Source organism: Oryx dammah, unplaced genomic scaffold (assembly GCF_014754425.2).
Source record: "Oryx dammah isolate SB20612 unplaced genomic scaffold, SCBI_Odam_1.1 HiC_scaffold_10, whole genome shotgun sequence".
Taxonomy (NCBI): domain Eukaryota; kingdom Metazoa; phylum Chordata; class Mammalia; order Artiodactyla; family Bovidae; genus Oryx; species Oryx dammah.
In genome coordinates this window covers 53043477-53067469 of record NW_024070194.1, presented here as the reverse complement: position 1 = coordinate 53067469, position 23993 = coordinate 53043477, and the positions used below count along the sequence as shown (strand labels likewise).

Below are 23993 nucleotides of genomic sequence, written 5' to 3'. Positions count from 1 at the left end.
TTAGGGCTGTTAATATTTGCTTTATATGTTTAGGTGCTCCTATGTTGAGTATAACTCACAAATGTTATATCTTCTCATTGGATTGACTTATTTTATAATTATCTTTTGTCTCTTATTAGTCTTTGGAAGTCAGTTTTGACTCAGGTTTTTGTCTTCCATTTGTGCAGAACATCATTTTACATCCCTTCGTTTTCAGTGTGTGTCCTTAAAACCTGTGAGTCTGCTGCAGACGGCATAGAGATGGGTCTTGTTTTTACATCTTTTCAGTCATGCTGTGTATTTTGGAGAATTTAGTCCATATATATTTTAGGTAATTATTGCTGGTAGGTACTTATTGCCATTTTGTTGATTGTTTCCTGGCTGTTTTGTAACTCCTCATTCTTCTCTTGATCTCATCTGTGGTTTGATGATCTTCTGTAGTGATAGGTCTAGATTTCTTTATCTTTTGTGTATCTGTTATAGGTTTTTGCTTATTGTTTCCATGAGGTTTAAATTTATGTATCTTTTTAAGATAATAGTAAGTTTGAATGTACTCTTAACTCCTATCTTTTTAATATCTAGAGAATTTTAAGCAATGTTCCCCTTTCTTTTTGGTGTTAATAATTTGTTTTACTTCTCATTTTGTTTGGTGCTTTTATCCTTTTTATTAGTTCTTTCCCTGCTCCCCTGCCCCAAGAGGTCTTTTGGTGTTGCTTTTTTCATAGTATATAACTGTTGTTTCATGGATTTCCCCTTTTATATTTTTTTTCAATTTTGTGACTTTTAGTATATTGTTATGCAACCATCACAACTTTATAAAATATTTTTATTACCCCCAAAGAAACCCCTATACATTAGCAGTTATTTCCCAGTTCTGTTGCCCTACTCAATCCCCATCCTAGGCACAAGCAATTGCTAACCCCTTTTCTGCCTCTATGGTTTGCCTACTGTGGCCATTTCACATAAATGGAATCATAACACATGGCCTTTTACAACAGGCTTCTTAGCAACTGTTCAAAGTTCATCCATGTTGTAGCACGTTTCAGTAATTCTTAATTTTCATATGATTTTTCATTATATGTATATACACTTATTTATCCACCCATTAGTAAACGTTTAGGCTGTTTCCACTTATGGCTAGTATGAATACCACCACTATAAATATTTAAAGAAAAGTTTTTGTGGTATATATGTTGTTTCTCTTGGGTGTGTATACCTAGGAGTGGAAAACACTGGGTCATACACTAACCCTTGATTTAACTTTCTGAAGAACTGCACTACTGTTTTTCTAAAGTGATTTCACCATTTTATATCCCCACCAACAACTGCAGAATTCCATTTTCTTCACATCTTTGCCAACAGCTGTTATTGTCTGGCTTTCTAATTTAAACATCCTCGGGTAGGTAAGATGGTATCTCATGACTTGTATTTGAATTTCCCTAATGACTGATTTTGTTAAGCATGGTTTCATGTGTTTACTGGACATTTTTTTTTATCATCTTTGGTAGTATCTCTTCCAGTCTTATGGCCATTAAAATTTTTGTGTTAAGACTTCTTTATTTATTCTGGATACAAATTCCTTTTGAGGTAATGAGTCTCAAATATTTTCTCATTCTGTGGGTTGTCATCTCATCTTTTTGATGGTGTCCTTTGATACACAATGCTTTTAATTTTGATGAAGTTCAATTTATCTTTGCTGCTACGGTTGTTTTTGGTATTCTAAGAAACACTGCCTAACCTATTGTGATGAGGAAAATTTCTTCTTTTATAGTTTTAGCTTACAAGTAGATCTCTGATCTTTTAAATTTTTACATAGAACGTGAAGTAGAAGTCGGAAGTCATCCCTTTGCACGTGAATGATTGCTTTTGCATCGTTATTTACTTTCAGTTTGTTTTTGAGATGAAAGCTAACCTTTTTAATTTCCCAACTTTCTATAAGGTTACACATTTGCATTTAAGCACTGCTTTATTTCTATCCCACAATTTTGCTATTTTCAATATCATTCGGCAAAAAATATGTTCTAATTCCCACTGCAATTCCACTTTGACCCTTGGGTTATTCAGAAGTGTGCTGCTTAATCTCCAGACTTTTGGGGATTTTTCTAGGTTTGTTTTATGGTGCAGCCTATGGTCTAGGGTTAAGTATCCCACGTGGACGTGAAAAGAAAATGTTATCTGCAGTTGTCTAATGTCATGTTAGACAGTTGTCAGATCAAGCTAAGGTCCCAGTCATGGGAGTTAAGACACCTATACTCTCCTAGCTGGGCCTCCAGGCTAAGAGGCAGACAAGCCACTCCCATTGTATTTTGTTCAAACCCCTGAGCCATAGCCTTTATAAAATGATTATGTCATGAAGTTTTAGAATGGTTTGTTATGAAACAATTCTAAGAATAACAGATTATATTGTAGACTCAATGTTTATGAATAGAATCTATGGTTTTTCATAATCCTTATGGAATTTCGGAACAGAGTTAGAGAACTAATTCTAGCATAATATTTTATATCCATTTGGAAATAAGCAAGACTAACCCCAAATACTGACATTTTACAGCTGTAATTGTAGTAGCTAGTATCACACTCCTAATACAGTGCTACTGAAAGTTGTTATATATAAAATTGGGGGTTTTCCTATGCTAAAATCTACTTATCATTGTCAATGTGTACAAAAATATAAATAAACCCCCCAAGAGATTTATAGAGGAAATACATGTTATTGAAGTAAAAGTTCAGTTCTGAAATTCATTATGAGGCTATCTTGTCTGCCTTAAGTGAAGTATTTTCTGGGTATTCACATTTCAAATTATTGGGCAACAAAACTATTGAAATACATAACTGCTCTCAAAAGTACACAGGAAGCGGCTTCTGTAACTTTGTCTACTGACGAAGACAGCTGTCCCCCAGGTTTTGGTGCTTCCGACCATTTGTGTTACTAAGTGCAAGGTTTGGTCTCCCTGTTGAGGTGCTGTGTGAGTCCAGCAGGTATTTGTTCTGTGCTCTCAGGCCTACTGGGCAGACTCATTTAAGAGTACATTATTTTGAGCTATGAATGTAAACAAATCAAGGGTAAAGTTAAAGAAAAAAAGTGTTTATTTAGGCCACTGACTAGGATCGTAATAAATAATGCAATATACTAATGTAATAACAGATGTTCTCATGCATTTATCACATTTGTAAATATACAAGAAAGCTGGCTTACAGGGCTGTTGGGACGAATTTGGAAATGTGTAGTTGGCAATACAGTGAAAGTTAACAGTGTTAAGACTATCAAACAGATTCTCTTTCCTATCATTTTTTTAAAATACATCCTCTATATATCTGTGAATAAATGGTAATGTTCCCTTATAGTTTCTACTTTATTATACACATGCCAGAGCTAAGCCAATTGTCAATGATTCAGGTTGATAATTTGTTATTTATCAATATTTCTAATGGAAACCAGATTTAAGAAATAATGAAGGTAAAAATTCTTTTGCATTTCAATGTAGAGGCTGATGCATTGCATGCCAGAATCACTTAAAACAATAAACGGTGCCTGAATGAAATAAAATCCCAAAGTAGAAGTCTATAAATAGTAACCTTGATACTCAATATAAAAATGCTATTATAATATGATGTCTGTAATTTGGCAAATGACCAAATTATCTGACTGCAACAGTGATGAACTTTGATTAAAGCTTAGTTTTGCTAGTAAATTTCACATAAAGAATTTAAATAGGGTAACCTTTAACATAAAGCTTTAAAACAAATAATTTAAACGTATCTTAAACACTGAAAATGTGTCTTTAATTGTTATTTACAGTTTATCAGTGATACCAGTGTATAGCTTCATTGGGCCACTTGCCAGTCTTGCATCCTTTTTTCAACATCTGCTATTACAATCTTCTTTATAAATACTTAGGCGAGTCAGTTTAGTGAAGGAGAGCGATCTGTGGTCCAGAGTAATTCAATGTATGGCCATTTGGTTTGGAGACAGCGTTTAATGGGCGTGTCATCTGTCTGTAGCAGGGGGTCTTCAAACCCCATAACAACTGCGGTTCCTTCTACATACATTACCTATTGAACAGAAGCAAGCCACTGAGGTCAATCAATCTTAGCAAAGAAAATTCACGCTTCAAATGTTGCCTCATCATTCAAATGCTACCTTATTTCAGATAAAAAGCTGTGATAAAAATACAGCTATATATTCTGAGAAGGACTTATAATGAAAGCAGAAAATAAAGTGCTGAATTTCCAGAGCTAGAAGCAAACTGGATATTTGTCAATGAAATTTTCTGTTATTGTATTAAATACTTCTGAAGTGCTCTTCATTTTGGTTTGGCACAAAAAATCATGGAGAAAAAAAGACTTCAGTCAGAAACAGAAATCAAATAGCAGGAAAAGGTTGATGGATAAAAAACTAGGTAATTGATATGCAGTGGCAGGTGGACGTCAAAAAAGGTTTCATTCTAATTTAAAAAACTTTTAGACATTTATCTATGAAGTAACATACTGACAATAAGTTAGCATTTATAAGTACCCACTGTATACATGAAAGCATTGTCATTAATTTCTCTTGATATTAGAATATTCTAACTGCATAATTTGAAAGACAACAGTATAAGCCTGCTGTGTTGAAAAAGTATGTATAATGATTTTCACACTCAGTGGCTGATACACATGATTGTAATTATGTTCTTCCAAGATAAAAGCTATAAACTTAGCCTTAAGTTGGAATCTCCTTAAAAAACATTAACTACAGGAGTGGAGTATTTTCTATTACTAGGTCAGGTACTTTGGTTTCTTAATTAGGTTCTAGTTTTGATGGAGTAACTTTACTATTAAAACCCTAAGTAATCATGCTTTTTAGCTCTCTAAAGCAAAACTTCTTTTTCTCAAAAATTGTCCACCAAGCATATAACAGGTTATCATAATGAACAAGAAAGACAAGACCTCTCTTCCATGAGAACCTTTCCTTGGTCACAGCGTTAGAGCAGAAGTGCTCAGGGCTGAGTACCATGATCTCCTCTGTGGCCTCACCAGCCTGGGCTGCCCCGGTGGGTCAGGCTCCCTTCCACTTGGCCAGCCTTCTCCTGCTACCTGTTTCCTCAGGTATTTTTAATAGTATCTTCTATGCGGTCTACCACATTTCTACCTCGTAAGTAACTTTCTGTTATACCTTTGCAGCTTAATAGTATAATACATGCTTTGCATTCTAATTCTTATGTCCTGTTGTCAGGTTAATAGTTCATCTTTGATTTCTGATCTTTTTGTTAGTCATGTCAGACACTTGTTATGAGCATGACTTAAAAACTTACTATACACATATAGCGTGGGCAAGCAGACCAAGGACAGGACTGGGTTTCAGGAACTCAGTTCCAGTCCCTGCTCTGCCAGTGACTGGCCGTGTGACCCTGGGTGAGTCGCTAATCTCCCTGTCCCAGAGGCTTCATCTGTAAAATACAGATAACAATCCTTGCAGGGATTGTGTAGGCAAGTAACTACTTTGTGACTACAAAGTACCTTCTAGTACAAGGCTACACAGAACTTACAACTAGATGAAGTGCTCATTAATTTACACATTAGGACCGAACATACAAGTTCTCTTATTGACAATTTCTATTTTTCACAATAGATATCAATTATCCTCCTATAGAAAAGATCTTTGGCCCTAATTTAGTAAAAGTTCTAATTTATATTTTGTTATGAAAACAAAAGTAAATTTTAGGGGCAGGTTTAGATGTACCCTAATACACATGACGATCTGTTTTCTGTAGCCATCTTCAGTATATCAGATACACATGAAGTCAGCACAGGTACTTCAAATTAAAAAGGCATGTCAGGCCTTAGTCCTTCTAATATGAGCTGTATCTACTGTGACTCTTAACTGGAATAAATGCAAACAGAGTAGACAGATGTTATGTGTCGCCAAGTTCATTAATCAAAGAGGGTGAATTAGCAAGACCAAACTTCTGCTGTAGAGTGGGGGAGTACATCTGGAAGTGAAGCACCCGTGGGCCCTTGTCTGAGATTCAAGAAGGCAAGATCAGAGCACAGCGGGTGAACCACAGGCTCAGAGGGAACACCTAGTCTTCGCTCCAGCTCTGCTGTCTCCTGGCTGCCTGACCTTGGTGAGCTGCTTCCTTCTCTGTGCCTCAATTTTCTCTACTGTAAACAGAGAATATGCAAGAATACTTAGTTCATGGGGTGGGGTGAAACTTAGGAGAAAACAAAGTGCTGATGACAATTCTTGGTACATCCTCAAATGCTCGCTGTTATGGTTATTAACTTAAATCCTTTAAAATATATATATTTTTTAATAAAAAAATCTCCCTCTTGCCCCTTCTTTAAGTGGATCAATAACTTCAGTGGACTAAACTTGATTTTGTAACAACATGTATGTAGATGAGTTACCTTGTTATAGTGAAACCACTGCTCCAAAATTCCAATGAGGATCTCACTGAGTCCAGGTCTAAGATAAGCTGTGACAGTAAAGAGACTCCTAGAATAACCTCCTTGCTTAGGCATCAGTTTTACTGGACTCAGACATTGTAATACATACTCCTGTATTTTATCAACTCAGGTGAAGACAAATTACACTGAGTTATCATACCTTTTCATTGTAATTTGACTGTTTCAATCCATTGTAGTGGTAGACAGTAAAAGACTCTGGACCACTGGAACCCTATATTATAAATAACCAACAATTAAAACTGTATATCAGGCAATTTCTAACTAGCAATTCAAAGTAAAATGGAAGCTTCTTAATTCCACAGCCTTTGATTAAGGAATCAGTTGACAAAGCAAGACACCTAGACTTATGTACTTATGTTAGGTAAAAGACGACCAGGACGCCAAAAAAAACCCCACATCTAACAAGTTTTTTAATGACAAAGTGCTACCCGGCGGATTCCTGGACCCAAAAGAGGCAGGTAGAGGAAGTCTGCGCCCAGCCGTGTTAGAAGCAGCTTATATGAGTTTGTTGCGAGGGATGGTCAGGTTAATGGATGGGGATTTGGATAGGTCGTCGGGCCGAGGTGTCGTGGGCTGATAGGTCCTTCTATGTGGCTGGGGTGGGGCGGATTTAGTTGGCGAACTGTGCTATCACTGGTCCCCGGGATCTGGGAGGCTCCTTCCTTAGGGACTTCCCCCACCGGCAGGGGAGGGAAGGGGCAGCCCATCATGGCCCCCGGGGTCCGACATTACACTTAAGAACTATAAAATCTAAAAGCTGAAATAGTTGCATCTGGGGAAGAGACTAGAGATTGGCAAAGCAGTGATTTTTATGATAAGTTCTTCTACAGTAGTTTATGGTTTTAAATATGTGCATGTATGGAGGTGGAGATGAAACTTGGCCCAGTCCCAGAAGCTCTTGGAACCCACCTTCCAGGCACTACCTACCTCTTCCATCTTTCAGGTATTCTGAGCTACTCCTTCCTGCTCATGTTTATGCTTAGTTCATGCTGGGATTTGTAACCAAGAATCCTAAAAATGTAGGACCCAAGCTGCTTTTCCAGTCTTGTGCCCAACCACTCACCTTTCTCACTTCTCTGAGACAAGCATATTCCTCATCTTCACATGAAAAGTCCTTTTGTTGTCAGCTCTGTGCACATTTGTGATTTTTTTCCAACTTCTCTTGTTTTACAAGATTTAGTTCAAATCTTACTTATACTAATTGGGCTTCCAGTTGTCTCAATAATTTGTGCATCATATTTTAAAAGAGTTCATATTTTTAACTTTTTAATTTTTCATGTCTAGAATCTATGCTCTTTTTTGTATCCCACTCAAAAGCTTTATAAGACATATCAACCATCTTATTTATACACAAGTCAGTACAATTACTTAGATAAATGATTTGACTGGATTTTCAGAGTTAATGTATTTTAACTTACAAAATAAATAGCAACAAAAGGTAATGTAACCACACTAAAATGCTTTGTCTCTGGGCTTAGACAACCTACACTGGGATCCTGAATTGGCCTCGTGCTAGCAGTATAACCTTAAGCCATTTTTTTAAGTTCTCTAATCTTCAATTTCCTCACTGGCAAAACTGGGGAAAAATAATATGCAATTTAGAAGGTACACAGTATCTCATGCATAGTACATGCTTTTTAAATGGTAGCTGCTTCTGCTATTTTTACTGTAGACTATGCTGGTATCTGATGAAATCACAACACATCTTGCTAAATAATTTGAGGGAGTGGTAAAACCCTGCACTAAGACAAGAGGAAAAGTTAAGTGTAGGCTGTAGAATTAGCCAGTGACGTAGACATGACCCAACGTGAAATAGTATGGTTCCATTCAAAGGGTCTCCTTTAATGCAACTAAAATTCTCCTGGGACACAGGAGCACTGGTAGGAGTTCGCACTACATACAGGATCCTTAACCTTCTTTGCTAGCATTGAGAAAGTTCTAAAGATACACACCAATCTATTGACAATAGTTACCTGAAAGAAGTTACCCAGGGGCAGGAGGGGATTAAGAGAATCTTTCTGTTTTTATTCCACGTACTTCTGAATTTGAATCTTTCTTTAGAAAACAGTATCAAAGTGTCTATATTGGTGTATATACTGGCTTTCACCACCTCTGTCCTTTAATCAAAATTTTACATTATTGTATTGAACATACATGCCCTTCTATCCTCTTGGTCTGGGCAAGTATTTACATAATATTGCTTTCTTAGCCTAATATCTGCATGTTAGAACATGTTTAGTAGGGAAAAATGCTGAAACAATCATAATATGATCATCCCAATAGAATAAAACAATGTTACCTGATCAGGAAAAAATTCTTGAAGAAATGGACCCAATAATATGATTCCTAATCCTTCTGGATCTAATTTATTCTTCATGAGATTTATACTATGGAGAGAGAAAAAAGAAAAACAGTGGATACCACAGGGAAAAAAAGCTTATTTTTCTTCCTTCATGATTAAATTACTGGTACTGCAACACATTTGACTGCCAAAAATCCTGAGAGCTGTTCTTTTTTAGACCCTTAATGACAAATACACAGGAATGACATCTAATTTGCCAAAACTTGGTTATTTTTAAACCAGAGTAATCTGTTACTATTTAGAATTTAAATTATGATGATGACTTTGGAATATTGTTCCTTATTAGGTAAAGTAACTTAAAAACCCAGGCTTGTAAAAGCAGGCCTATAGCCTCCCAAAGGCACATTCCCTTTGCTTCATAGGTATGCCTGAATTTAGCTACCAAATGAGGCATTTAGGCTTAAAAATAAACATTTTCTTCTTTTACGTTAAAGAGAAAAAGGAACAGTGTCAAAGGTAGCAGTACATCAGATAATCAAAAACATTTCCTGAAAAGCTTACTTTCAAGAACCAAATGAGGTGGAGGCTTAAAATTCTTAGACAGTGTAAACTGAAGGTTAAAAAAGGTAAGACAATTCTCAGAGAGCTAATAAAGTACACTGAATTTCAAGAAGTGGCATGACTATTGTTCCAGTAGCGGTCTGGAGTAGCGTTTGGCAGAGCCCTTACTATTTGGTGTCACTGAGGTTGCTGAAAGGTATTATGTGTAGAAAGAAGGCAGAGAAGAGTGGACTGCAGTTTAAAGAGTTTTAAAAATGAAAATGGTCTTTTCAGAACATTTTTATTCTCCATATTACCTCTCAGGCTGTAAAGATAACTTTTATACAGTTGACCTTTGCATAACATGGGTTTGAATTGCCAGGGTCCACTTACACAAACACACACATGTATTTTTCAATCAATATATACATATATCATAAATAAATTTCTCTTATGATTTTCCTAATAACCTTTCCTTTAGCTTACTTTAGGAATACAGTAATACATATATATCATGTTATGAAATGAAACAAATGAAGACACAGTCATATTTACTATATTTATTAATCCTTGATACGGTCCAGTTAGCTTATGGCCATCAAACATTATAAATGGACTGGACCAAAGGACCAAGTGAGTAACTGTCCAATCTTTCAGCTACTTCTAGAAAAACAATTTGACTCTGCTGAGCTAACTTTAAGAACTGCCTTTTTCTTCCTTCCCATCTTAAGACTTCTTAGTAACCAAAATTATCCGAATTCAAGTCTCTTTTGCATATTAGAGCAATGTAAACAAAAAGGTCTCCACTTGGTAATCAGTTGAGAAGAAATACGGTAGTTACTATTATACCATTTATTGGACTGGTTCAACTGTCTCTGAATTTCTCCTCTTTAAGTTGGAATCACCAATTATGTCTACTAAGAAAGGGTAACATCCCAGCTCTAGGTGGTGAGATTGAGACATTATTTCACATGTGATTAGTTTGCAAATATTTATACATATTTCATACTTTCAAAGAAAATATAGCCAAACTAACTGAAAACAGAATAGTATCAAGTTCTAAAAACTGTATACCAATATGTTTTGGGTTGCTTTTGCTGAATCCTTTCCTTAAATGTTTGTTAGCTAAAGCTTTTTCACTGTCAGATACACTTTCAGAAAAAGGAAAAAAAAAAAGGAAATGTAGATCAAAGGTGATTTTTAATAACCTATATTTGATCAATATATTATGTATTTGATTAAAACGTGTGTCCACCTAACTAGAGAGAGATTTTCCCATGGATAATAAAGATCCCAAATTTATAGAAGTTATAGATGTAATGATGTACATTATTAATGAAGACAATGGCAACGTGGGGCAGTTAAGAGTTCTCCCACCCTCCCCCCTCACTAAATAACACTTTGTATGTATCTTACTATTCAGGATCTGAAACAAGGTCCAACGCTTTCATCACATCTTCTAGAAGTGAGTCAGGTATGAATCCATTATCTGAGAAAAAAATATTACAGAAACAATTTAGATAGTTTACTTTAAGAAATGCTATTACTGCTGATCACAGACACCAGTGAAAAGTCAGTAAGAGGGATACAAAGAGTTAAGGAATAGCATATTCAGCTTATTTTGGGTACAATGTCTATCATTATTAGCTTCTTTTTTCTGTTAGTGTTCTTGAGCACATAGGCAAAGATTTATTTTCAAGGTTAGTTTTTAATACAAAAATAACCACATGACTTCTACCTAAGAACACCAAAGAAAACTTAAAGCCAAATTACTTCTTAAACAGGCTTACAAATTTAAATGATGTAAGTTTTTTCTACTTAAGTTTATAACAACTATTTATTAATTAGGTATATTTTTCAATAAATAATGTAAATCTTTAAATTCCCTTTAACAAATCCAATTTAAATAATCCTTTACCAATAAATTCCTCTTGTCACAATGTTATGTAATTTTTTGAAAGGATTTTCATGATCAATTGCTATTTAGATCTCTAATAATATAAGATCAAGAAAAGATACCTCTTGACTTAAATCAACAGATTGACTTAAATCAACACATCTGACTTAAATAAAAGCCAAAGATTTAACAGGAAAAAAAAAAAAAGTTGGGACGTAGGGTAGACTCAAATGTTGATGAAGACCAGTCAATAGAAAATACTCCTTTTCTAGGGCTCAATGAGGATGGGAAATGGCCCAAACTCAGATGATGCAATAAAACATGACACACAAAAAAAGCTTGTAGAGCTGTCTGAAAGCACAGTGCTTCTAAGCAAGCAAGTTGTTGATTCCCTTAAATGTACAACACTTGAGTTCCTCTACCCATTTACTCATTTCTGAAGACTGTCTTGGCTTCCGATCAGCTTCCAACATGATACCCTTTTTCAGGGATTAGGATAATAACACCACCATACCCTTTTCAGGGGTTAGAATAATAAAAATAAAAATCTTGGCTTGGAAAATGAGGTGTCCAAAAGTCCTGCTTCTGTCATCAAACCACAAAATAAAGGTGGGAGAACTCTTTCTGGATGTAGCATGTACTCTGTCTCTACCAGAAAGGAAATAAAGAAGTTATGATTCTTTAAAGTCTTTTCTTAAACCTCCTAAGCACATGCTTATTCATATGAAGACTGACTGGCCTTGACTAAAAGGCTGAGAATCATTTAGGATAATTAAAATTTTTCCTAAACATAATTTTATAAAGTGGGGGTTTAGAATAATTCCAGTTTGTCAAGCTACCAATGATTTACAATATAGAGAATAAAGCACTTGTTTGAAGGCACCTGTGAAAATATTCCAGCTTTGTAAGCCTAACTTGAGTTCGAAAGGTAGAAAAAAATTACTCATTTTGCTTAGTTAGGTCACAGCTAAAAGCTTAGCATCTCCTAATGTAAAACAGGCTTTATCAGGTCACTGGCAGACAGAAACAGTTCTGTGTTTATGGGTTATCACATGTATCACTCGACACAGGCAGTGTGTGTTACAATATTCTTCAGAAGCACTGAATGGCAGGCAGCCTTATCTCTTCTTACTGTAACTGAGACTCTGCTCCCATCCTCAGAAAAAGCTATTGGCTGTATAAGATACAAACAACAAGCAGGAAAACAACACAATGACCTCGTTAACTCAAACATGATTTACCTCAAAATGTAACCACTCCAACACTTTTTAAGCAGCCTATGAGATTTACAGCTTGTAAACACGGAGCACAGCAGTGACTATAAGCCAGTGACTATTTTTTTATACGTACAGTGTAACTAGAGACTGGAGAGCATTTTTTCAATACCTCACAGACTTTTAATATACCCAAGATCAGAAGAGGAGATTTGGAATTACCTTTTTAAAACACTGATTTTGAAGTTACTTTATTCTTTAGCAGTCATTCATATCAAGACAAGTTCTTTAGAAAAAGCAGCCTTAAGTCTAAGCAGATGAAACTCATGCCATCTAGGATTTAGTTGGTTGGTTCCACAGAGAATATGGAAATGGAGACACAATGATAAGATGACCTCAATACCAACAGGAGAGGAAACCTGAGAGTCAATCTGTTGACTTCTCAAGCTATTCTTGCCTGGAAAATTCCATGTACAGAGGAGCCCAGTGGGCTATAGTCCATGGGCTACAGTGCTGGTGGGTTGTACAGAATGGGACACGACTGAGTGAGCACACGTGCACGCACGTGCACACACACACACACACAGGCAGGGCTAAGAAACACAAAAGGAAAAAGGAGAATGTGAATGCATCAGGAATTTAACCACATGAATATAAAACAGACTTGTGCAGGCATTCCACCTCAGAAGAAGGGGGAGGATAAGAGGGGTACTGTGTGTGTGACAGTGAGCTGGTGAGCAGCTACAGAGCCAACTGTTCACATACAGTTAAGTTGTGTTTTAACACATTTGAAAAAGAGGGGAAAAGCTGTTTGTTTACAAATTTGAAAGAGTTTTGCTTTTTCAAAACAAGTGAACAGATGGTAAGACGTGCCCAGCTCCTAGAGTGTGAGAGGAGGGACACAGCGCAGAGCAGTGCCAGGAAGGAGCGTTGACAGTGGAGTGAGTTAACCACCTGCTGGGTACGATGAGAGTTCATGAGGAAGAAGAAGTCAGAGCTGGACATGAAGGAAAAGGGAGCACCCACTGAGATTCCCACTGGGGAAACCTGCGGAAGACAAGCGGAACCTGGCAGGTCTCTCTTAGCAGAGGCCGCAGTTGATGGAGAGCTGCAGGAGAAGAGCTGTGTCAGGAGAGCTTGAGAGGAGGCAGGACCCAGCATTGGGACTGTAATATATTCAAACCTCTGTAGATGAGAAGAGTAAAGTTTCTTAGGAACAGAGGAGAAAATCGAGAGCTAGTTATTGTTTATTCTTTAGTGGCCAAGTTGTGTCTGACTCTTTGCGACCCCAAGGACTGTAGCCCGCCAAGCTTCCCTGTCCATGGGATTTCTCAGGCAGGAATACTGGAGTGGGTTGCCATTTCCTAGAAGAGATCTAATTGAGGAGAATGTAAACACTTGTTGGTCTTAGTCAAGAAAATAATAAATAATTTTTATTAAATGTTGTATCATACTTTACCTATTATTATCAATACTTTAATAACATAGACAATTTAGTAGAACTCTTAAAGAAAGTGAAGTCGCTCAGTCATGTCCGACTCTTTGCGACCCCATGGACTGTAGCCCACCAGGCTCCTCCATCCATGGGATTCTCCAGGCAAGAATACTGGAGTGGGTTGCCATTTCCTTCTCCAGGGGATCTTCCCGACTCAGGGATCAAACCCACGTCTCCTGCATTGCAGGCAGATGCTTTAACCTCTGTGACTTTGGCCCTGAAGCAGGGTCCGGGCATTTTTGTGGTTGCTTTTGCCCTGGTCTCCTGTCCCATGTCTCCCTGCTGTTTTGCTTCTCTGGCTCCTGGACAGCAGGGAAGACACAGCCCCAGGACCAGCACAGGGCTTGATACAAGAAACTGCTCAATCACAGTTCTGACAATTATTCAAGCTAACCCTAACTTTAGACTTACATAAACTGCTCTGTTCCGGCACCATGGTTCAACCAAAAACAGCTTTGTGAACTGTACCTATGAAGTTTGGAAAGAAATGAGTAGTTGATTTCTGGCCTATCTTGCAGAACCACTTCACCTTATGTGATGGGAAAGTTCCAAACCAAACCAAACATGGTGAAGAATACAGAAAAGAGTACTATGGTGGGGGTGGGAATCAAATTAGTATATTAGTTTGTGACTAAAAATGAAGAATTTTCTATTTGGAAAACTCAGCAGTGGCCACAGGACTGGAAAAGGTCAGTTTTCATTCCAATCCTTAAGAAAGGTAATGCCAAAGAACGCTCAATCTACTGCACAATTGCACTCATCTCACACGCTAGTAAAGTGATGCTTAAAATTCTCCAAGCCAGGCTTCAACAATACGTGAACCATGCATTTCCAGATGTTCAAGCTGGTTTTAGAAAAGGCAGAGGAACCAGAGATCAAATTGCCAACATCCGCTGGAACATCAAAAAAGCAAGAGTTCCAGAAAAACATCGATTTCTCCTTTATTGACTATGCCAAAGCCTTTGACTGTGTGGATCACAATAAACTGTAGAAAATTCTGAAAGAGGTGGGAATACCAGACCGCCTGACCTGCCTCTTGAGAAACCTGTATGCAGGTCAGAAAGCAACAGTTAGAACTGGACATGGACCAACAGACTGGTTCCAAATAGGAAAAGGAGTACTTCAAGGCTATATATTGTCACCCTGCTTATGTAACTTCTATGCAGAGTTCATCATGAGAAACGCGGGGCTGGATGAAGTACAAGCTGGAATCAAGATTGCTGGGGGAAATATCAATAACCTCAGATATGCAGATGACACCAACCTTATGGCAGAAAGTGAAGAACTAAAGGGCCTCTTGAGGAGAGTGAAAAAGTTGGCTTAAAGCTCGACATTCAGAAAACTAAGATCATGGCATCCAGTCTCATCACTTCATGGCAAATAGATGGGGAAACAGTGGAAACAGTGGCTGACTTTATTTTTGGGGGCTCCAAAATCACTGCAGATGGTGATTGCAGCCATGAAATTAAAAGATGCTTACTCCTTGGAAGGAAAGTTATGACCAACCTAGATGGCATATTAAAAAGCAGAAACATTACTTTGCCTGTACAAAGGTCCATCTAGTCAAAGCTGTGGATTTTCCAGTAGTCATGTATGGATGTGAGAGTTGGACTGTAAAGAAAGCTGAGTGCCAAAGAATTGATGCTTTTGAACTGTGGTGTTGGAGAAGACTCTTGAGAGTCCCTTGGACTGCAAGGAGATCCAACCAGTCCATCCTAAAGGAGATCAGTCCTGGGTGTTCACTGGAAGGACTGATGCTGAAGCTGAAACTCCGGTACTCTGGCCACCTCATGGGAAGAGATGACTCATTGGAAAAGACTCTAATGCTGGGAGGGATTGGGGGCAGGAGGAGAAGGGGACGACAGAGGATGAGATGGTTGGATGGCATCACCGACTCAATGGACATGGGTTTGGGCGGACTCCGGGAGTTGGTGATGGACAGAGAGGCCTTGCGTGCTGCAGTCCATGGGGTCACAAAGAGTGGGACACGACTGAGCAACTGAACTGAACTGAATCCAACTTCCTAGAGTGGACTCTCTATAGCTAAACAATAAACAGTGATACTCAAATGAGAAAGTGGAGTTCATTATCTCCATGGTAAGTAAGCTCCAGGAGTTGGTGATGGACAGGCAAGCCTGGTGTTCTGCAATCCAAAGGGTTACAAAGAGTTGGACATGACTGAGCAACTGACTGAACTGAAGGTAAGTAATAGAAAGACACAGCTTTTCTAAGATGACTGAACAAGTTTTGTTTACTTCTTAACCATCAGATTATAACCCTGCTAAGTCGTCCCAAATAAAACTATATAGATGAAAACTACTTTATTTAATCAATAATTTTCTCTAATTAAAAAACATAACATTTATTTTCCTATGTATTCCTCAGGACTCCATTCTGAAAAACTGCCACTGATCATAAATTGTGTTTTCATATTGACAATAAGACAGTCTAATTTTCCTTGTAATTCAGTAAAACCCAATGGAGTCTGCTACCTCATTAATGATGGAAAAAATTGAAATTGTAAAAAGCAAACAAATCTACTACTTGTGACTGTAAGAGACTAAACGTTAGTTTTAGTATCTTTGTATTCCTGATAGTTCCTTTAGAATAAAAACCAAAACTCACCTTCTAAATCACATTAGGCTTTTCAAGTCCAGATCTACTCCTCCTTATTCTGAAGGCATTTCTCTACAACTCTGTTCGTCTCCTAAAATATTGTGTTCAGTTATCTCCTGAAATATTCTGATACTTTCTGTGCACATTTCTTTCTCAAGAAACTCATTCACTTATAATTTTAGGTCTCAGTTTCTCACTGTGGAAAGAAATATATAGGTATCCAAAAAGGCTAGGTACAGAAAGGCCATATGTTTGCGTTGCGAGTGGTTTGTGATGGTGGTTATACTGGGATAACAGTATGTTTGACATCTCGGACCATCAATTCAAATCAAAATTACACAGCACTATAAAGAGCTGACTGGAAACCCTGGAAAAATACCCCGTTCATCTGTCAAGTCATCTTACCTTACTATAATGCCTTCCATTCCAGAAGGAATCTACCTCTCACACAGTGATTACTATCCATATGGGTAGAAACATGTCACCTAGTATGTCCTGAAACAGAGCAGGCATTTTACATGTGTATGTGTGTATACCACTCGACACTCACTCTCCACTGGGATGGGAGGTATAGAAAAGGCAAACATCTAGAAGAGGGGTGAGAGATGGAAGGGAAAAACAAAACAAATACCTTAAATCCTTAAGAGGAAGGTACATAACAGAAAACTGCTTGACTCGTTCTCTGAAATATAGTTCTTTAAAACATAGATCCTCTCAAAGCTCCAAGCTGAGCTTCCTGTGCTGTACAGCAGCTTCCCACTAGCTGGCTCTTTTACACATGACAGTGTATATATGTCAATGCTCTCTCCATTCGTCCCCTCCCGGCCCCGCACCCCAGCGCCTCCCCCCCGCCCCTGTATAAGAAGTCCATTCTCTTATGTCTGCATCTCTATTCCTGCCCTGGTGCAAGAGCGAGGGGATATACATATACACAGCTGAAACTACGAAAGCACTGTAAAGCAATTACATCCCAATAAAATAAAGGAAAAAAAAAAACCCATAAATCCAAGCCTTGACCATTAATTTCTTACCTTTGGCATCACTTCAGTAAATACTACATGATTATTTTTCTTGTGCCCTGTCTTTGCACTCAAGTCAAGCACTTTGCTGGCTACTGCGTGCATATAAATTGCTATTTCCTACCTTATGTTCACAGATACCACTTTCTCTTCTTTACGCTTCTATTTGCCAGCATGACCCTCCCCACTCAGGTCTTCTTAATGGCTCTCTAACTAATCTCAGTTCACTTCAATCACATTTCTTTTAACTTTATTTATGTCAATCTTATTTTCATTTTAACTTGCTACAGTTTCCAAAAACTCTTAAGTTTGATCCCAACTCCAAAGATACTAAAAGCATTTAGGAACATAAATTATTTCCCATCTTTTCCATCAAATGATTCAAAGGTAAGAGGATGCTTATTTTTGTCACCCTCCACGACACAGTTCAATGTGCTACACATAACCAGTGATTCCAGTTGAAGCTGTTAACTTATTAATACTATAAAACTGATTTCATTCAGTGGTGGGAAAATATAAAGATATAAATTCCTTTTACTTCTAAAGACTTAGAATGAAATGTTACTGAAAGTTTAAAAGATTATTAATTCCAAGAGGAAAGAAACTTTTTTTCAAGTTAATAAAAAGGTACAGTAGAAGAAACTAACTGTAGGTAAACTTACCAGTACCAGCACTAATTAACTTGAGGTGTAGAGAGAAAGGAATCACACTTATGAAATATCTACTACACGTTAAGCACTGCAGATGCTTTACACAACATTATTCATTTAATCTTAATAAGGACTCTTAAATAGGCTATTATATGATACATAAGAAAGCAGACTTATAGACTGAAAGGTAACTAGTTACATGGGTTACCAAGATTCCTAGAATTTGTGTGACTGAAAGAGTACATCTCCAAGAACAAAAAATTTCAAGACCGAAGACAATGAATTTATAAAAATAACTGAATGCTTTCAGCAGTTGATAAGGACTACTCCAACAACCTAGGTTCCTACATGGTAATTTACAAGGGAATAGAAGGCATGACTCAGTTTTAAGGTTATCCTGGAAAAGTCTGTGAGTTAGTCGTGACCATCACCTAACTAAAGTACATAAATGCAAAGGTGATCAAAACCACCTAGTTAACAATGATACAGTGGACAACAGAGTGATATCTATCTATCTATGAACTTTTCAAAACAACCTTTGTTAGTGTGTTAGAGAAGCTAAGATCTGGCTCAAAAACAAATCATAAAGTTGGTTTTTCTTCTGTATTTTCTTGCACAATATTACACAGAAATATTCTGGGGAGTGTTATCAGCAAGATGGAGGGCTTGGAGACCCCAACTCATGTCTCCCACACAAAAACCCAACAAAACAACAAACAACTACAAACTGAAGAAAACAGTCCAGGGATAGCACTGGGCTATGAAGCAGAAGCAACAAACCCATGGCGTTCCAAAACAGACCGAGGATAGTGGTGGAGAAAAGCACACGGCATTTTAAGAAGCACCCCCAGCCAAGAGCAGCCTGACACCAGGAGGGCTGCCCTGGGAGGAAGTTCACCACCTGGGGGAAAAGGAACACCTGTGCAGGCCCCCCAGCAGTTGCGGGGGGGGCACATGCAGCCCCTGCTGCAATGGTCTCCTACCGCCTTCATCAGCGTTGCTCCTGCACCTCCTCCCAGAAGGTCTACCCCCGGGTGCCACACAGATCAATGGAACAAATAGAGTCCAGACATAAACCTACACATAAACAGACAATTAACTTACAACACAGGAGTTGTGATATACAACGAATAAAGACTAGTCTCTTCAACAAGTGGTACTGTGAAAACGGGACCACTTGTCTTACACCACACACATAATTTGATCCACTTTGAGTTAAGACTTAACTGTAAGACCAGAAACCTTAAAACTTACTTATTAGAAAACACAGGTGGTAAGCTCCAAGACACTCTTGGCATTGATGTTTTTGGATGTGATATCAAAAGCAAAAATAAACAAGTGGACTGTATCAAACTAAAAAGCTTCTGTGTAACAAAGGAAAATGAAAAGGCAACCTACTGAATGGGAGGATATATTTGCAAATCTCACCTCTGATAAGGGGTTACTATACAAAATACGTGAAGAACGCACAGAACTCAATACAGAAAACCCAAACACTATGATTACAATAGAGGCAGAGGATGCGAATGCACATTTTCCTATGAAGATATACTGATTATATACAACAGGTACATGAAACAGTACTCAACACCCACTAGTCGTCAGGGAAATGCATATCAAAGTCACAATAAGAAATAGCAAGTGTTCGAGAGGATGTGGAGAAAAGGGAACCCCTGTGCACTGTTAGTGGGGATGTAAACTGGTACAGCCACTATGGCGTACAGTATGAAGATTTCTCAGAAAGTTAAAAAGAGAACTACCGCATCATCCAGCAATTCCACTTCTGGGTATTTATTTGAAGGAAGAGAAAACACTACGTGAGATGCATCTTCATGTTCAATGCAGCACTGTTTACAAGCCAAGATACTGAAACACTCTAAATGTCCATCAGTGGATGAATGGATAAAGAAAATGTGGTATATACACTAAATGGAGTATTATACAGCCAATAAAAAAGGAAGGAAATCTTTCTATTTGCCTCAACATGGATGGAACTTGGGGGCATTATGCTAAGTGAAGTAAATCAGACAAAGACAAATACGATATTATCCCAATTATATGTGGAGTGAAAAACATCTATTTCTGCTTTATTGACTATGCCAAAGCCTTTGACTGTGTGGATCACAATAAACTGTGGAAAATTCTGAAAGAGATGGGAATACCAGACCACCTGACCTGCCTCTTGAGAAACCTATATGCAGGTCAGGAAGCAACAGTTAGAACTGGACATGGAACAACAGACTGGTTCCAAATAGGACAAGGAGTACTTCAAGGCTGTATATTGTCACCCTGCTTATGTAACTTCTATGCAGAGTACATCATGAGAAACGCTGGGCTGGAAGAAGCACAAGCTAGAATCGAGATTGCTGGGAGAAATATCAATAACCTCAGATATGCAGATGACATCACCCTTATGGCAGAAAGTGAAGAGGAACAAAAGAGCCTCTTGATGAAAGTGAAAGTGGAGAGTGAAAAAGTTGGTTTAAAGCTTAACATTCAGAAAATGAAGATCATGGCATCTGGTCCCATACTTCATGGGAAGTAGATGCGGAATCAGTGGAAACAGTGTCAGACTTTATTTTTGGGGGCTCCAAAATCACTGCAGATGGTGACTGCAGCCATGAAATTAAAAGATGCTTACTCCTTGGAAGGAAAGTTATGAGCAACCTAGAGAGCATATTCAAAAGCAGAGACATTACTTTGCCAACAAACGTCCGTCTAGTCAAGGCTATGGTTTTTCCAGTGGTCATGTATGGATGTGAGAGTTGGACTGTGAAGAAGGCTGAGCGCTGAAGAATTGATGCTTTTGAACTGTGTGGTGTTGGAGAAGACTCTTGAGAGTCCCTTGGACTGCAAGGTGATCCAACCAGTCCATTCTGAAGATCAGCCCTGGGACTTCTTTGGAAGGAATGATGCTAAAGCTGAAACTCCAGTACTTTGGCCACCTCATGTGAAGAGTTGACTCACTGGAAAAGACTCTGATGCTGGGAGGGATTGGGGGCAGGAGGAGAAGGGGACGACAGAGGATGAGATGGCTGGATGGCATCACTGACTCAATGGACGTGAATCTGAGTGAACTCCGGGAGTTGGTGATGGACATCGAGGCCTGACGTGCTGCGATTCATGGGGTTGCAAAGAGTCGGACACAACTGAGCAACTGAACTGAAGTGAAACAAGACTGAGCTCACAGATACAGGAACAGAGTGGTGGTTGCTAGAGGCAAGGGGTAGGGGAGTACGTGAAAGGAGTAAAAGATGTCAGAGGTACCACCTTTCAGTTATAATATGAGTCATGGGATGTGATGTACAGCATGGTGACTAGAGTTAATCATACTGTATTGTTCATTTGAAAGTTGCTAAGAAAGTTTAATTCGGAAGTATTTTTCCCTGTTTAATACCATCAGAAGTCAAGATTCAAGTAACCATACTTAAGTACCATGTGAAACAAAACCCTTCTACCATATGAAAATATGATGATCACTTTTTTTTTTTTGGTTCTCACTTCTACTGTTTTTTATTTAAAACTTTCAACTAGTACATGATAGATTTCATTCAGTAATCCAACAACTCTTTAAAAATGAAACTCAGGAAAGGATCAATGCATTTTAAATACATAAAGATATAAAACAATATTAATAAAAAATAAAATCTTTTACCTTCTGGATCATAAGTTTGAAAAACTCTTCTGGCTTGTTCTGAGGGAGCCTCAGGGGCAACTAAAGCCATATCCTGAAAACATAAAAAAACATGCCATCAACAAGCTGCAATATCATGACGTTAAAAACAAAATAAATACAAGGCTAGAGAAATGAAGACATTTGGAATCAAAATACTGTGCGTTATGTTAATATTTATATCATAGCTGTATGACTCTCTGGGCCTTAACTTTACCTCTGAAAAATAGCAATACCACTTCAACCACAGAGAACTGTTGTGAGAATGATATATAAAGTTTTATATAACTCTTGAAAAAGTCTAATCTTGTATAAGTAATTACTATAAAACTGAATCTGTAAAAATTAATGACATTTTTTGTTGTATAGTAATAGCCAATGAAAAAATAACAAAACATACTCTAGTTTTCAAATATCTAAAAATTAAATCCAGAGATATGATAACAATTACATAAGAATTCATTTGAAATTTTTTACTTTAGGAAGCACGTTATATCAATGACCTAGGGACAGATCAATAACAACTTCAGCATGTTCAGAATTTTAATTTTTATTAAAGGAAATATTCAAAAGGCAGGTTTTTTTTCCCCTATAAAACTTATTCTCTATCATGATGAATTTCTTTAAAAGTAAGCCACGTTACAACTTACCAAAAATAAGCACATAATTCAATGTTATCCTGGACTCTTCACAAAGCTTTACTCCACATATTTTAATCATTATGAAATTCTACACTTAACCAACATGAAACTAGAATATAGGCTCTAATTGTTTTCCTCTACTCATATATCTGCCTGCCTGTAGTTGTGTTCACTCAGACAAACCTTATCAGAGAGCAAGTTTCCCAAGCTTCCCTTTTTACTATCTTGATTCCTTTTTGAGGAGTAGATATAAAAAGAACATATCTCAACATGAAAAATGCTATTTATGACAAACCCTCAGCCAACATAAAACTCAATGGTGAAAAGCTGAAAGCTTTCCCACTAAAATCTGAAACAAGACTACGATGTCCACTCTCAGCTCTTCTAATCAACATAGTACTGAAAGTCCTAGCCACAGCAATCGAACAAGAAAAATAAAGGGATTCAAAATAAAAGGGAAGAAGTAAAATTGTCATTATATGCAGATGACATATATGTAGAAAACCCTAAAGATTTCGTATGAAAACTTCTAGAACTGATAAATAACCAACCAATATAGCAGGATACAAAATTAACATACAGAAATCTGTTGCAGTTCTTTACACTAACAATGAAATATCAAAAAGTACACACACAAAAAAAAATCCCTTTTAAAATCACATCAAAAGTAACAAAATACTTAGGAATAAACCTGGCCAAAGAAGTGAAAAACTCATATGGTGAGAACCATAAAACACTGATGAAGGAATCTGAAAATGATTTAAAGAGACAGACATCCCATGCTCCTGGGTTGAAAGAATTATTATTAAAATCTCTATACTACCCAAAGCAATCTACAGATTTAAAGCAATCCCTATCAAATTACCTATGACATTTTTTACAGGACTAGAATAAAGAATCCTAAAATGTATATGGAACCATTAAAGACCAGAACTGCCAAAGCAATCCTGAGAAAAAAGAACAAAGCTGGAGACATAACCCTCCCAGACTTCAGACAATACTACACAGCTACAGTAATCAAAATAGCATGGTACTGGTACAAAAACAGACATACAGATCAATGGAACAGAATACAGAGTCCAGAAATAAACCCACACACTTGATTTACAGCCACATAAAAATCAGTGAACTTAGAATACTTACCTCAGTACCACACACAAACTCAAAATGGCTTAATGACTTAAATATAAAGCATGACACCATAAAACTCCTAGAAGAGATCATAGGCAAAACACTCTGACATAAATTGTAGCAATGTTTTCTCCGGTCAGTCTCCCAAGGCAATAGAAATAAAAGTAAAAATAAACAAATGGGACCTAATCAAACTCTTAAGCTTTTGCACAGCAAAGGAAACCATAAACAAAGTAAAAAGACATCCTGAAGAATGGGAGAAAATATTTGCAAATGATGCAATTGACAAGGGCTTAATTTCCAAAATATCCAAATACCTCATAAAATTAAATAAATAAAATAAATCAAAACTACAATGAGGTATCACCTCACAAAGGTCAGAATGG

At 37.4% G+C, this 23993-nt stretch overlaps 1 protein-coding gene across 3 annotated transcripts in view; it reads right to left on the bottom strand.

Moving 5' to 3' along the window:
- Positions 1-3043: 3043 nt before the first annotated feature.
- The window catches only part of MINDY3 (MINDY lysine 48 deubiquitinase 3), an 81278-nt gene continuing 60328 nt past the window's right edge, over positions 3044-23993 (bottom strand). For all 3 annotated transcript variants that reach the window (XM_040248976.1, XM_040248974.1, XM_040248975.1), the window contains 5 exons: positions 21818-21890; positions 10688-10760; positions 8729-8816; positions 6569-6640; positions 3044-4032 (listed from right to left, as the gene is read on the bottom strand). In XM_040248976.1, the coding sequence (XP_040104910.1) occupies positions 3883-4032; positions 6569-6640; positions 8729-8816; positions 10688-10760; positions 21818-21890 (456 nt within the window). In that variant the 3' untranslated portion in view covers positions 3044-3882. The remainder of the gene's footprint in view (positions 4033-6568; positions 6641-8728; positions 8817-10687; positions 10761-21817; positions 21891-23993) is intronic.